This window comes from Anarrhichthys ocellatus, unplaced genomic scaffold, assembly GCF_004355925.1.
Source record: "Anarrhichthys ocellatus isolate YVR2014 unplaced genomic scaffold, GSC_Weel_1.0 scaffold486, whole genome shotgun sequence".
Taxonomy (NCBI): Eukaryota; Metazoa; Chordata; class Actinopteri; order Perciformes; family Anarhichadidae; genus Anarrhichthys; species Anarrhichthys ocellatus.
The window spans coordinates 8,829-21,698 of record NW_022280460.1 but is presented as its reverse complement, the minus strand read 5'-3'; the positions used below and the strand labels follow the sequence as shown (position 1 = coordinate 21,698).

The following is a 12,870-nucleotide window of genomic DNA, read 5'->3' as shown; positions in this document are numbered from 1 at the left end:
GCAGTAATCTCTGTATTAGTACTTTTACTGCAGTAATCTGTGTATTATTTCTCTTTCAGCTCCAGAGATGTCGAGCTGCGTGCGCTCCGGTGACTGTGCCGCCGGTCTGTGCTGCGTCCGGTACCTGACCGGTAAACGGTGCCAGAGGATCCCGGTGGAGGGGGAGGCCTGTCTGCTCAGAGGATCCGGGAAAATGAGGCGGAAGCTCGGCCGCTGCGACTGTGACGTCGGGCTGACCTGCACCGCCTCCTCTACGGGGAGGGCGGAGTCAGGGAGAACCAAGGGGCAGGGGGCGTGTCAGAGGAACGCAAGGCATTCTGGGAAGAAGAGGAGGACGGCGGAGAGGAGCTGCTGACGAGACTCTTTATGAACTTATTTAATATAAATAAATATTCATGATGAGATGAACGTTTATCTCCACGTGGAGTCACAGGAAAAAAAAGTTAGAAATATGTTCTCCATCATTATTATTATTGTTATTGTTGTAGTCAATAAAAGTCATTATAGTTTATTAAAATAAAGAGTGTGACTGTTATTCTGTGTGAATCTTATTAAAGACAGAAAAATGGAAGAAGTTGAAGTTTGCAAGCAGAGAGCTCTTTATTAATATTATTATTATAGTATTATTAATATTCATACAGCCCTTTATTAATAATATATTATATATACAGCCCTTTATTATGAATAATATTATTATAGTATTAATATTTTTAACGTTAGTAAAGACTTGTTGATTTTTTTAAAACATTTCAGGATCCAAAAAAAAAATCTAGATGATTTAAAAATAAAATAAATATAAAATAGAATAAAATACACGATACAAATAACGGAATAATAATAAAATATACATAAATAAGTATTATTTTTAATATATTTTGTTTTATCAATAATTTAAATGTTTTTGGGTTAGAAACATCCGATCAGAGTGGAAACTAAAGATGGTGGAGGAAGTATTTTTTTACTCCAGTAAAAGTACTAATACACTGTAAATACATTAATATATGTAAACGTATTCAGCGACGCTCGGAACACAAACGTCGGAATCGTAATAGTATTCCATTCAGAGGTTAGTATGCAGTACATGATGTATGCAGTACTCATTCTCATACTTAAACACTGAAATACTGTATTTAGTTATTTCACATCTCAGTTTAAGCTAAAATAGCTCGTTGGTGTGAAACACGAGATGTGTAGCGTCTTTATGCTAAGCTAGGCTGTCTTAACTGAATATTTAGAGTAAACAAACCACGTATAACATGTTAGCTAGAGGAGCTACTAGATGGCTAGGCTAGCTGTTTCCTTCTGTTACCAGTCTTTATGCTAAGCTAAGCTAACTCTGATACCCATCTACGGTAGTACTTAAAATAAAGACTCATGTTTAAACTTACTTCTTACAGCAGACGTCCATCACTCATTAAAACAGCTGATCTGAATCACTTCATCTGATTGGAGCTCCTCTCAGGTGTGTTTGTGGGCGTGGCTAGACTGATTGGCAGCTCGCTTACAAGTGACGATCCAATCAGAGCGAGCTAACTAAAGAACTTATGAGCCTTTAAGTATTAAAACTAGTGCTGGGCAAGTTAACGCGTTAATTAACATCGACAATTACTTTATCGTGCGTTAACGCATTTTTAAAAATTATTAAGTGGACATTTTTAACAGGAATGGCAGCTAGCGGTGAACAGCTGTTTGTGTGGCGTCTCTTCCTGTTTCCTTCACCTACACTCCCCTGGGTCCTAAGTCCCTCCATGTACAGCTTCTTATCACCCTCTATGTACCAACGTACATTTATAACAAATACCACACATATTACGGTAATCAGCGTTGCATATGTGTCTGACCAAAATACCAAAAAAGAAATGAGTTTAAATTATTTTTTAAAGTGTTTTGTTCGTAATATGTATAATAAGCATCATTTAGTATCACTACTGAGACTTTAACAAACATGACAGGTTTACAGTTTTCAAGAAGTATATTTAAATATCATCTCTTACACACATGAAGATAAAGTCGTGAACAGCGGCTGAATATCTATGATCAGAATCATTATAACTGTGTTATAACTGCTGCTGTGTAAAGGGAATACTGCTGCTAACAAGAACCTGATGTGTTTAAAGTGTTTAAACCAAATGTTATTCACCTTTAGTTCATAGAGCAGCACTTTAAAATAAAAGTGAGCAATACAATACTTTTGAATTCATTATTGAACTTTGCCATAACAATGAGATTCATCATTGTAATTAAAACAAACTTGATTATTTGACTGCAGAAAACAAACGTCTTGAGTCTGTTAGAGATGAACGTAGTTCGTATCAGAACTATTGAACATGTTAATAGAAGCTGGTGTCAGCTGCAGCGCGCCATCTGCTGGACGTTAAAGTCAGAGTTCAGAGCAGAAGAGACGATCACATTAGCTCATCGTGTCGGATTCTAACATCTTGTTCTTTAGAGATGACCTTCAGAGATTCAATGCAAACACGTTTAGCTCATTTGTTGATTCAGCGTTCATCAGTCCATCAGCTGATCAAGTGTCTAAATTAATACGTGTTTAATGTAAAGCAACAACCGTCTAAATGTCTCTCAATCGACTGTCAGAGTTCAGACGTAGTGAGGAATAATAAACACCTTTTAGTTGTCACGGCAACTTCTGTTTTATTCTCCTATTCTTTTTTTTGACTTAACAAAAGACTTGTTGGGACATTGTGAAAGAAACTTAAAGGAAAAGTCACAAATGCAGCAACATGTTCTCAACAGAATAAAAAAAAAAAAAGGTCAGTGTGTGGTGTGGGGGGCGTTTGATTCTCCATCTCTCAGGAATGTTGAATGGCAGAGGGGAGGAGCCTACAGGGGAGGCGTGGCTACAGGAGTTAAGTGCTGGAGCTCAGAGCTGACCACAGTCAGCGATCGCCACCTTAGTCGAGGTCTTTCCACTCTGGCTGCCGGTGGCTTCCATCTTCCTCACCACGTCCATGCCCTCCACCACGGTGCCGAACACCACGTGCTTCCCATCCAGCCTGCAGGGACGACATCACCGTCACCACCATCATCACCGTCATGTCAAACACTTGTAAACAAACACCCTGTGAACGCTCACCATGCGGTCTTCTCCGTGCAGATGAAGAACTGGGACCCGTTGGTGTTGGGCCCGGCGTTGGCCATGGACAGCGTGCCGGGGATGGTGTGCTTCAGGGTGAAGTTCTCATCGGCGAACTTGTTGCCGTAGATGGACTTTCCACCGGTTCCATTGTGGTTGGTGAAGTCACCGCCCTGCGTGTACAACATCCAACACACACACAAGTCCAACAGCCAGCATCATTCCTTATCGTGTGTGGCGTTAGCCTAGCGAGCTAGCAGGCTAGTGCCGCTCCACCAGTGTGACGTCATCACGACCATCAAATTAAACAGCATCTTGTCAGAAACCTGATGCTAGCGTGTATTACAGTAATAAGCAATATGACAACATGATGAACATTATGCTGAAGTCATTTATCAATGATGAATATACGGACCATTTGGGGATCCATCGAGAAAGTTTAGCGTGTCGTACAAAGCACTTTTCAGGAATGAATATAATGAATGTTACACACGTGTTATACACCAGATTAAAGACAAAAGTCTGGGCTACAAGATCCCGTGAGCCATTTTACACTCCAAACACAATTATACACAACTAACAAACAACTAGAAGAATTACCACAATATCTGTCATATTTTGCCGTGGCTGAGCCGACTCCGCAGTCCGGTCGTAGCTACCAACACAAAGCTAACACGGAAAACTGAGATAGCAGAAAGCAAGCCATCAATGAGCCATCAGCACCAGAACCACTTTATCGGTTATCAGAAACACACCTCACCATGAGCTGTTTTTGTGAAGACACAGCATAAATTCCTGGTATTTTTTGTCATAAATCTGTTTCCGTGAGGACGGTTGTTCGACGGGTCGATCTCGGAGACTTTCCCTGTCGCTCTCCAAAATAAAATAGAAATAAATTCAGAAACACTTTGGGCCTCATTCTCGAACATTTTCTGAAGTGTCTTCTGAAGACCAACGTCAGAAAAGATCTCTGCCTGAAAATGGGTTCTTACCCAGCCGAAGTGTTCTCACCTGTGCTCCCCCGAATGAGGATTCTTAAATTGAACGCGCGTTCTCGTGCACCTGGATTTGCATACAGAAACGCCCCGCCAGCTCCTTATAAGGGCATGCAACTGAAGAGACGTGTGCACAATCGACAGACTCCACAGGCAACACGAAAGCAACTTCAGACTGATTAAAATCACGTCAAAGCGGAAAGTCCTGTCCAGATCTCGTCCTATAGTGTTTTTCTCTGTACATTGTAATCCTAGTTTGACTTGATTATAGTGAATGCATTGGGTGCCTTCCATTCCAGCCCATCATACAATATTCATCATTCGATAATTACGATGTACTTGAAATGTGTTTTATTTTGTTATTCATGTTGATAGTGTCCAAATGAGCATAAAATATCACTGGCATCCGGGAATTTTATTTTAAATATGAGCTTTAAAATGTAGCATTCCGGTGTACTCTGAGAATAAAATTAAGTGATAGGACATTTACTTTAAGAAAAAAAACTAATTTATTCAGTGATTAATCACTATTTCAGCTCTAGTTGAACAGCTTCTAATCAATATTATTATTAACCTTTATTTAGACACAATCCATTGAGACCGAGGTCTCATTTTCAAAAGTTTGTCAAATAAAAACGAAGACAGCAAGAGTAGCGAGAACCATCACCTGTACAAAATAAAGTGATTAGTTTTCATTGAACCCTGTTACTGTACGGCTTCATATTAACTTCCACTGTTACTGTACAGCTGTTAGAATTGTGGCCCATCTTCTATTTGCAATTAATATGCATTCAATCAAGTTAAATTATTTAAATGAAAATGATAATCTACTCTGGCTAAGGTAGCTTATCAAGAGTAAAATAATAGCTGTGATCTATACACACCTCTGCATTAGCAACCTGCTGACATGAAGGTACAGGCTCCTTAACCCTCTCAGTACTTCAGGGTTCTTGAGAGCAACGTGGGACTGTTGGGCCTGTTGGTCCACTGGCTGTGGTCATCACAGTGACCAGTGTGATGAGAGGACATGTGAGCCCTTGTTGCTGTAGTTCATCTCATGGAGCAGAGGCTGCATGTAGCATAGCCTGCCTTACCAATGTATTTAAAACACTGTGACAGCAGGAAGCTGTACTCACGTCTGTTTAGACCTCCACCTTTATCCAGGCCCAGCTCCACCTTTATCCAGGCCCAGCTCCACATCTCAGCCCTGCGTCAAGCTGCGCTACACAACCAGCCTCCTCTTCATGAAGCTCTTTGACCTCATCATCTCATCATTCTACTTTGAGTTAAAAACAACCTGCAACCAGATGCGCCGGTGTTCGGGTTTAACGTTAATGAGTGACCGCGTGAACTGAACCGGAACACGGGGGGCTGCATGTTTCATCACGTTACGTTTTTTCCTCCTAAAATCGTGATAATGACGAACGTTAACAGTCGACAAAGTTCTGCATGCAGTGGACGTTAACTTAACCCAGCAAGTCTGAACGGTAACGGAACTCAAACTGTAACGGAGGGAAAGACTCTACGGATCTACATGATTCACATGGATGATATATTTTTGATTCAAAATGGTGAATTTCACCGAAAAGTGACAACTTTGCAGGTATGAATAAACAACTCAAAAGTTGACACTGTCAGGTCCATTCTCCATCCATTGTGTGCCGAATTAGGATTTGGGAGTGACGCGGATATGAAAGCTAGTTTATCCGTCTTTCCTTTACAAGCAGGAAAATTATTTCTCTCTTTATTTGAGAAAAGTTCATATTTGTGTTGTCAAATTTCACTATGACCCTGAAGTTCTGTCTCTTGTGTTATCATATACTGAAACGCAAGCAAAACTAAAGAGCAAAATCACACTCTTCCTGATTGAACCAATCTATGAACAGTCTGAAACAATGGATTTTCGCAGCCCAAAAAAAATTGCCGCAAACATGACACTCTCCCCTTGGGGCTAAGCCCCCCCTTTCTTTGACTCCTAGAGACACCCCTGGTCTGGACAGTCTTTTTCTCTCAACGCCTCAACAGGTAGATCTTGCCCGTCACCAAGGCAGAGGATCTTGGGCTTAAGAGGTTGGTGACCACTGGTGTAGACAATTACAATGGACAGATGGTTCCAAAATGACCATTTTGGTGACCTCGCCTGACCTCTCTGTACTAAAACCTCTGACTTTGTTCTGCTTCACTTTACCAAAGTCAAACTCTGCACAGAGACAGTTCACATGTGCTGTGATTTGAGAGTTTAAACTTTTCAATCTGAGCCATGTGCCATCTTCATTTACTCTTAACCAGTAACACACTGTCCCCCACCTCAGAGGTACACACTGTCCTCCAGGGGTCACCAACCTTTCTGAAACTGAGAGCTACTTCAAGGGTACCGAGTAGTACGAAGGGCTACTTGTTTGATACAAACTTCCTGAATAACAAAGTTGCACAGATCACCTTTTAATAATAATAATAATAATAATAATAATAATAATAATATTATATGTGAAGAGACTGATCACATGTCAGTTAATTATTCCTCAATAATTATTAAGAATGATTTCCACAACTATGATGGTATAGCTACACATACATATTTAAACATGCAACTTATTTCTGTTCAACATTTGAAAGTCAGAGGTATCACATCTCTGATATTTTTGTATCATCACATGATCAAAGCCGGTTACTTTTGCACATAGCGCCTGCTGGTGAATGATCCAGTGGTAATGTAGAAATTTTGGGAAGTCTGGGTCACCTTTACATTGCGCAATGAACCTGCATGCCGGCCCGTCATCGCGGGAGCCCCGCCTGTTGTCACCGACACCAGCTTTTCCAACGGTACCTTTTTCTCCACGAAGAAACAGGTAAAAAGTCTCGTCTATAGCCGAGCGGGGGATCCAACCCTCCGAGGCGCGCGAGCGTCTTCGGGCGCCCGCGTTCAAGCCTCTAGTCTGGGCCTTTTCGGTCGGATTGCCCCGCGGCCTGTTCCGAGGATTTACGGACCTGACAAAGGGGTGCGCGTCAGGCGCAAACGGAAAGCGCCCGCCATTCAGAACCTGAAAACCTAGTGCGGTGTGGCGGCCTCGTCCTGGCTGTCCACCGTGCGCCTCCGGGTACCCAACTCTTATGACAAGAAATATTGTCATTTTAAAATCTACACCAATGCAAGCGTTTGATTAAAAAAAGAACAGCAACTACAATTTTAGACGGAGCTCCATTGTGACTAGTGCTATTTTTAGAACATGCCTTGCGGGCGACTCACGTGGTCCCTGCGGGCGACAGGGTGCCCGCGGGCACCTGTTGGCTACCTCTGCTGTACTCCATCTGAGAGGTACACGCCGTAGTTTTTAGTGTACAAATGACACAACTGCCTCATAACACCAGCCCCCCCTCACCTGGCACATGAACTGGGGGATGATGCGGTGGAAGCTGGAGCCCTTGTAGCCGAAGCCCTTCTCACCGGTGCATAGAGCTCTGAAGTTCTCGGCGGTCTTTGGAACCACGTCGTCACGGAGCTGCGGAGAACCACACGGTGTCATTCGATTAGAGAAGACGAGGAATGAAACAAAGACAGTTTAAGACACTTTTAGAGGCTAAAGGTTGTGGAATCAGTGACTGATCATCTGGCCTGTTGTCATCCAGGCAAAGAGCCAAAACCACCAGAGCAGGATCACCAGGTGCTCCTTGTTCTGTGTCGCAGAAGACCTCGTCCTGCACTACTGCTGCAACCAGCATCTCTGCAGACTTGACCCAACATTACACCTTTAAAAAACTAAATGGCTAAACAAAATGGCTGCACCGGTCACCTTTTAGTTTCCTGTACATAAAAACAAGCCAGAGAAAGAAGAGGAGAGAAAGAACTGAGGGAGAGGAGGCAAGGAAACAGGAGAGGAAGGAAGGCAGGAAAACCTGCGTCACAATGGCACCACTGTAAATCCCCAACAGCCCCGTCATGTAAATGCGTGCTTCCTCATTGTGGGAACAAAAGGATTATAAAATAATAAAAAGTGTGTCGAGGTTGTCATCCGGCCTTCTCTCTACATCCGGGTTTTTTTCATCATGCGGACAGCCCGCCCCTCCCCTCGCCGTGGAACTTTCCAGAACCGGCGCAGTTAACTTCTGTGGCTAAACATGCTAACCACCGCAGCTAGTTAAAATTAGCTTTTTTTTTTTTTTTTAACAGTGGAATGAAGCCAACAGAATTCACATCCGTCATTAATCGAGACTTATAAAAAATAATGTATCCCCGCAGGCTTTATTTTATGTACGATTTTACCGTAGATTTCCCGGGCTTGTATATAAAATAAGAACGAACAACGAAACGGCTCAGTGTTCCGTTAGCATTATTAGCTCAACATGCTAGCCACTGAATGTTCCGTTAGCATTATTAGCTCAACATGCTAGCCACTGAATGTTCCGTTAGCATTATTAGCTCAACATGCTAGCCAAGCGGTGCTTTGAACTACCGCCCGGGCAGCGTGCCTCTCTACGACTCAAACTATGGCCCGCGGGCCTTTTATGGGCCTCAGCGTGTCGGAAGCTAATGCCGAGTTAGCTCGTTTAGCTCTAACGGGGTGCGTGAAAACCACTGCAGTTTAAATGAGTTCAACGTTGCAATACTTGCCCATATTAAACCGGATTATGCCAGAGTCCAACTGTCCGCAGCACGAAGTGGCTTTATTACCGTAAAAAAACAAAAGAGTGAGGGTTAGCGGAATCTATCCGCAGGCTAACATTAGCTACACGTAGCATTTTAACGTTTACCTCCATCACGACGCGGCCTAAGGGCGACCCGCCGGAGGTGACATCGAAGAAGACTCTTGTACCGGGCATTTCAGCAGAATGGGGGAGAGAGTGGACTGGTCGACTGACTACAAGGAGCCGAGGAAAGATGGAACTGTGTGGTTTAATTTTATATAAAACGCCGGTGGGCGGTTTGAAATCAAGACGAGCCAATTGGCAACGCGGAAATATGCGAGTGGCACCCGTGTAAGCCAATCAGCAGCCAGAACAGCGGAGCCCCTCTCTTGACTGGCTTAACAGACCCTTTGGACGGAGTGTTTGATTCATTCAGCAGAGTGGGCCGCTTCGGGAGGGGGGTTAAATGGTTTTAAGGTTTTCTCTCTGTGACACCGCCCCTTTTCCCTGTCCCGGTGGTAAACACTTGAATATCGCGAGGACCAGAGGGGCGCGCGCCACGCATCACTGACAACTCTGGGGCCCAATGCGTGCAGCGCACGCGGAGGGTTAAAGTTGAGTCCCCGCAGTAAGCGCGCGTTCCCGCTGTCAGGCGGAGAATGTGGGTGCGCGATCACGCGGTAAGGGCGCGGTCCGTCCGGTTAGATTACACGCGCGCACACGCACACGCGCACACAGAAAAAACCAAGAGCTTATATATGATTTATTGTTACACACACTTGTGTATTTTTGTAACTGTTATTTATAACATCAAAGACCAAAAGTACAACATTGACTCAAAGTATCTCATCTAATATAAATACGCATCAGAAGCGTTTTACAGTACATTTGAAATACTTTATATTCGGTTGGACAGTTGATTCTGGAAGCTCTGGAAGAAGTAAAAAGTACCTCAAAGATGTACTAAGTAAAGTACTCGGCTGCGGCGTTAGCTTCCACTCGTCTTCTCGTGGTTGACGTGGTTACCGTGGTAACAGGTCTGAAGGCGGGTTGGGGGGGTAGCATCGATCAGACTCACCTGGTGGTTCAGGTGAGACGTGTGACTCGTTAATATGTGAGCTCTCCAGTCATCAAACACCAGGACCTCGTTCTAACATGGACATATTAAAGTCTGTTATTGTATTTATCTGACTATCTTTAAATACATCATGTGATGATGTCACAGCTCACTGTGTAGAGGATCAGTATTATAAAGCATCAAATGTCCTCTGAGTGTTTATTACATTACAAAGTTCATCATCATAACAGAATCAGTGTGATCGTGTACACATTTATTTACCCAGAAGCCAGCGGGGCGAGACACCATGAGCCACTCTACAGCCAACAGAGTCATGAAGTGATGAAGAGGAGGAGTGATCTCAGGGCAACAGTTTGAGGCAACGTCACAGGTCCAAGTTCTGTTAGTCACGAGTATCTTTTAATATAAAACGTCTTTGATCTGATAAAAATACAGATAATCACACTCAGCCACCTCGATTCATAGGAAACACGATTATTAATAAAGTAAGAGGGAAGGAAGCAAGAAAAGGAGAGAAGGCTAGGAAACAGTAGAGGAAGGAAGCAAAGGAGAGAGGAGAGGATGCATGAAAAATGAGAAGAGAGGAAGGAAGGAGAGGGATCAGAAAAGGAAGAAAGGAGGGAGAGGAGACAAGGAAACAGTGGACCGGATCATGTTGATCAGGATCCTGGTTTTCTATCAGATGTGATGACATCCCAGGACAGGAAGTTGTGTTTGGACTCTTTAAATTAGAATCACATTTATTATGAAGGCAGAAGAAGGAGGAGACACAAAGAACTTCCTCTGAACTCAAAGACTGTAGAAGAAGAAGCTTCACGATGAACTTTAGTCTTATTCACACAAGAAGAAGAAGAGGAACTAAACACCACAGAGACAGTCCTGCTGAGGACCTGGTCTCTGATTGGTCCTCCTGTGACTGAGGACCTGGTCTCTGATTGGTCCTCCTGTGACTGAGGACCTGGTCTCTGATTGGTCCTTGTGCAGAGGGACAAACGTGAGAGAAGACTTTTGGACTGTTTGGGTCCGAGACGTCCTCTGATGAACGACTCGTTTCCATGGAAAGGTTTGTTGTTGTTGTTTCCACATAATGTCACACGTGTGAAAGATTAATAACGGGTTTATAATCAAACCTAAATAATAATAATAACGCTGTGGCTGAGTGTCAACTTTCTTTAAAGCTCATCTTCACGTTTGAAACTACAAATCCCATCATCCCTCTGCCGGCTCTGATGTGAAGGAATGTTTGACGGCTCGTCTGCTGATAAAACCTGTGAGAGACGAGGAGACGAGGAGACGAGGAGGAAACGAAGGACGAAGCATCCGAAAACATTTCAGAGGATTAAAAAAACAATAAAATAGTCACAAGTTGAAGAGTTCCCTTCTTTGAAAAGTCTGATTCTTCTCATCGTCCACGAGTTCATATCTTACAGTGTGTGTGTGTGTGTGTGTGTGTGTGTGTGTGTGTGTGTGTGTGTTCAGTTGTTCTCAAACAGCGACAGCAGGTCGTCGTTGTTGTTGGTGTTCGGGAGGTCCGGGGGTCCGAGGTACGACAGCAACTCGTCTGGGTTGGTCAACTCCGGAAGCAACTTCACCAACAAACAAACAAACCGGTGAGTTCTAAACACGTGTTCCTGTTTTCATCCTGAAGACTCAACAAACTAACGACTCATTTTACAAGAAACAGAAGCAGCCGCTGATCTCAGGCTGCTATTTAAATACAAGATGCAATGTATTTAAATACATATACTCTATAAATACAACTCATAAATATGCTGTACAAATCTACATCTTAAGTATATAAGATCCACTATGATTATTGATGTATTCATGAGTATATAAATGTATATTTATATGATAATATTAAATATAATCTCACATCTAGAGACGGTTCAGTATTATCCGTCGCCCCCCCGAGACCGAAGGAGCCGTCGCCGTGGAGACGGGGGTTCTGGTTGCTACGCTGCATCATCATGTTGCCCCCCCCCATCTGGGGGTTGCCGTGGAGACCCTGCGACTGCTGCTGGGAGAGAGGAGCACCATGGGAAGTGGAGTCCAGACGGCCCGAGAGAGACATCTGTGGAGGGGGAGAGGAGGCAAGGAAACAGGAGAGGAAGGAAAGAAGGAAAGAGAAAAGGAGAGGAGGAAAGAGGAGAGGAGGGGAGGAGAGGAAAGGATTGAGGGCAGGATGTAAAAGAGAAGGAAACAAGAAAGAAGAGAGGAAGAGAAGAAGGACAGAGGAGAGGAAGGAAAGGAGAGAGGAGGTGAACCGAGTGAACATTAATAATCACTAATATGATGATAAAGATGATGAAGATTAAGGTGTTAACATACCTGTCCAGCCAGTGGGTGTGGGGGGGGTTTGTCAGGGGTGAGGAGGGCACTGGAGAGCTCAGACTGGTAGGAGAGGGGGGGGGGGCCGGGGGAGGAGAAATCCCCCCCGACCCCCGGAGTCCCAGGACCAGTGAAGTCTGAGAAAGAGTGTTGACTGGGATAGGACGGAGCTGAGGACACACACACACACACACACAATAATTGGTTATTGATCTCTCTTTTTAGCAGGACATCCTGAGACTCTAAGTGGACCAGGAGGATCTGGGTACCTGGTCCCGGGTAGTCCACCGCGCCGCCACCCCCTGCAGGTAGGGGGGGGTAGGGCATCGGGGAGGAGGCGGCCGAAGAGGGGGCGGGGCCTAGCGATGCGATCATCTCCATGACGCTGGGCAGCACCATGTGACTCGGGCTGAGCGTCCTGCAGCGCTTCAGAACCGGACCGTCGGGGTCCTCCTTTATGTGGAGGTCCGGCTTCACCGGGACCGGCTTCCAGCTACAGACCGGGTCGATGGTGATCTCCTCGTACTCAGAGCTGTGGGGAAGGGGGGTTAGTACAGGAAATGGCCCTTCAAAATAAAAGACTGACTATCAAAGTAAAGTCTGAATAAATGGAGTTTCTTACTTCTGAACGTAGATGAGGATTCCCAGCATGTATTGATCCACCTCCAGACCTTCTAACAGAGCGGTTTTACTGCGCGCGCGCACACACACACACACACACACACACACACACACACACACACACACAC

General features: G+C 44.2%; 2 protein-coding genes across 2 annotated transcripts in view; both read right to left on the bottom strand.

The window, feature by feature from the left end:
• Positions 1–2,626: 2,626 nt before the first annotated feature.
• Positions 2,627–9,117, bottom strand: ppiaa (peptidylprolyl isomerase Aa (cyclophilin A)). Its single transcript, XM_031879913.1, has 4 exons — positions 8,839–9,117; positions 7,470–7,589; positions 3,095–3,267; positions 2,627–3,014 (listed from the first exon to the last, which is right to left on the bottom strand). The coding sequence occupies exons 1-4, from the start codon at positions 8,905–8,907 to the stop codon at positions 2,882–2,884; spliced, it is 495 nt and encodes a 164-aa protein (XP_031735773.1). The 5' UTR covers positions 8,908–9,117; the 3' UTR covers positions 2,627–2,881.
• A 1,235-nt stretch (positions 9,118–10,352) lies between these two features.
• The window catches only part of LOC116401496 (zinc finger MIZ domain-containing protein 2-like), an 11,340-nt gene continuing 8,822 nt past the window's right edge, over positions 10,353–12,870 (bottom strand). Inside the window, 5 exon segments of the mRNA XM_031879914.1 lie at positions 10,353–11,376; positions 11,667–11,864; positions 12,122–12,291; positions 12,391–12,653; positions 12,744–12,812. Coding sequence (XP_031735774.1) covers positions 11,266–11,376; positions 11,667–11,864; positions 12,122–12,291; positions 12,391–12,653; positions 12,744–12,812 — 811 coding nt within the window. The 3' untranslated portion in view covers positions 10,353–11,265.

Excerpts from the sequence above, each read along its gene's own strand:
- ppiaa (XM_031879913.1), bottom strand. The coding sequence starts at position 8,907 with ATGCCCGGTACAAGAGTCTTCTTCGATGTCACCTCCGGCGGGTCGCCC. Across the intron at positions 3,268-7,469 it reads TCCCCCAGTTCATGTGCCAG|GGCGGTGACTTCACCAACCA; the intron begins GTGAGGGGGGGC and ends TTGTACACGCAG. Across the intron at positions 3,015-3,094 it reads TGCACGGAGAAGACCGCATG|GCTGGATGGGAAGCACGTGG; the intron begins GTGAGCGTTCAC and ends TCGTCCCTGCAG.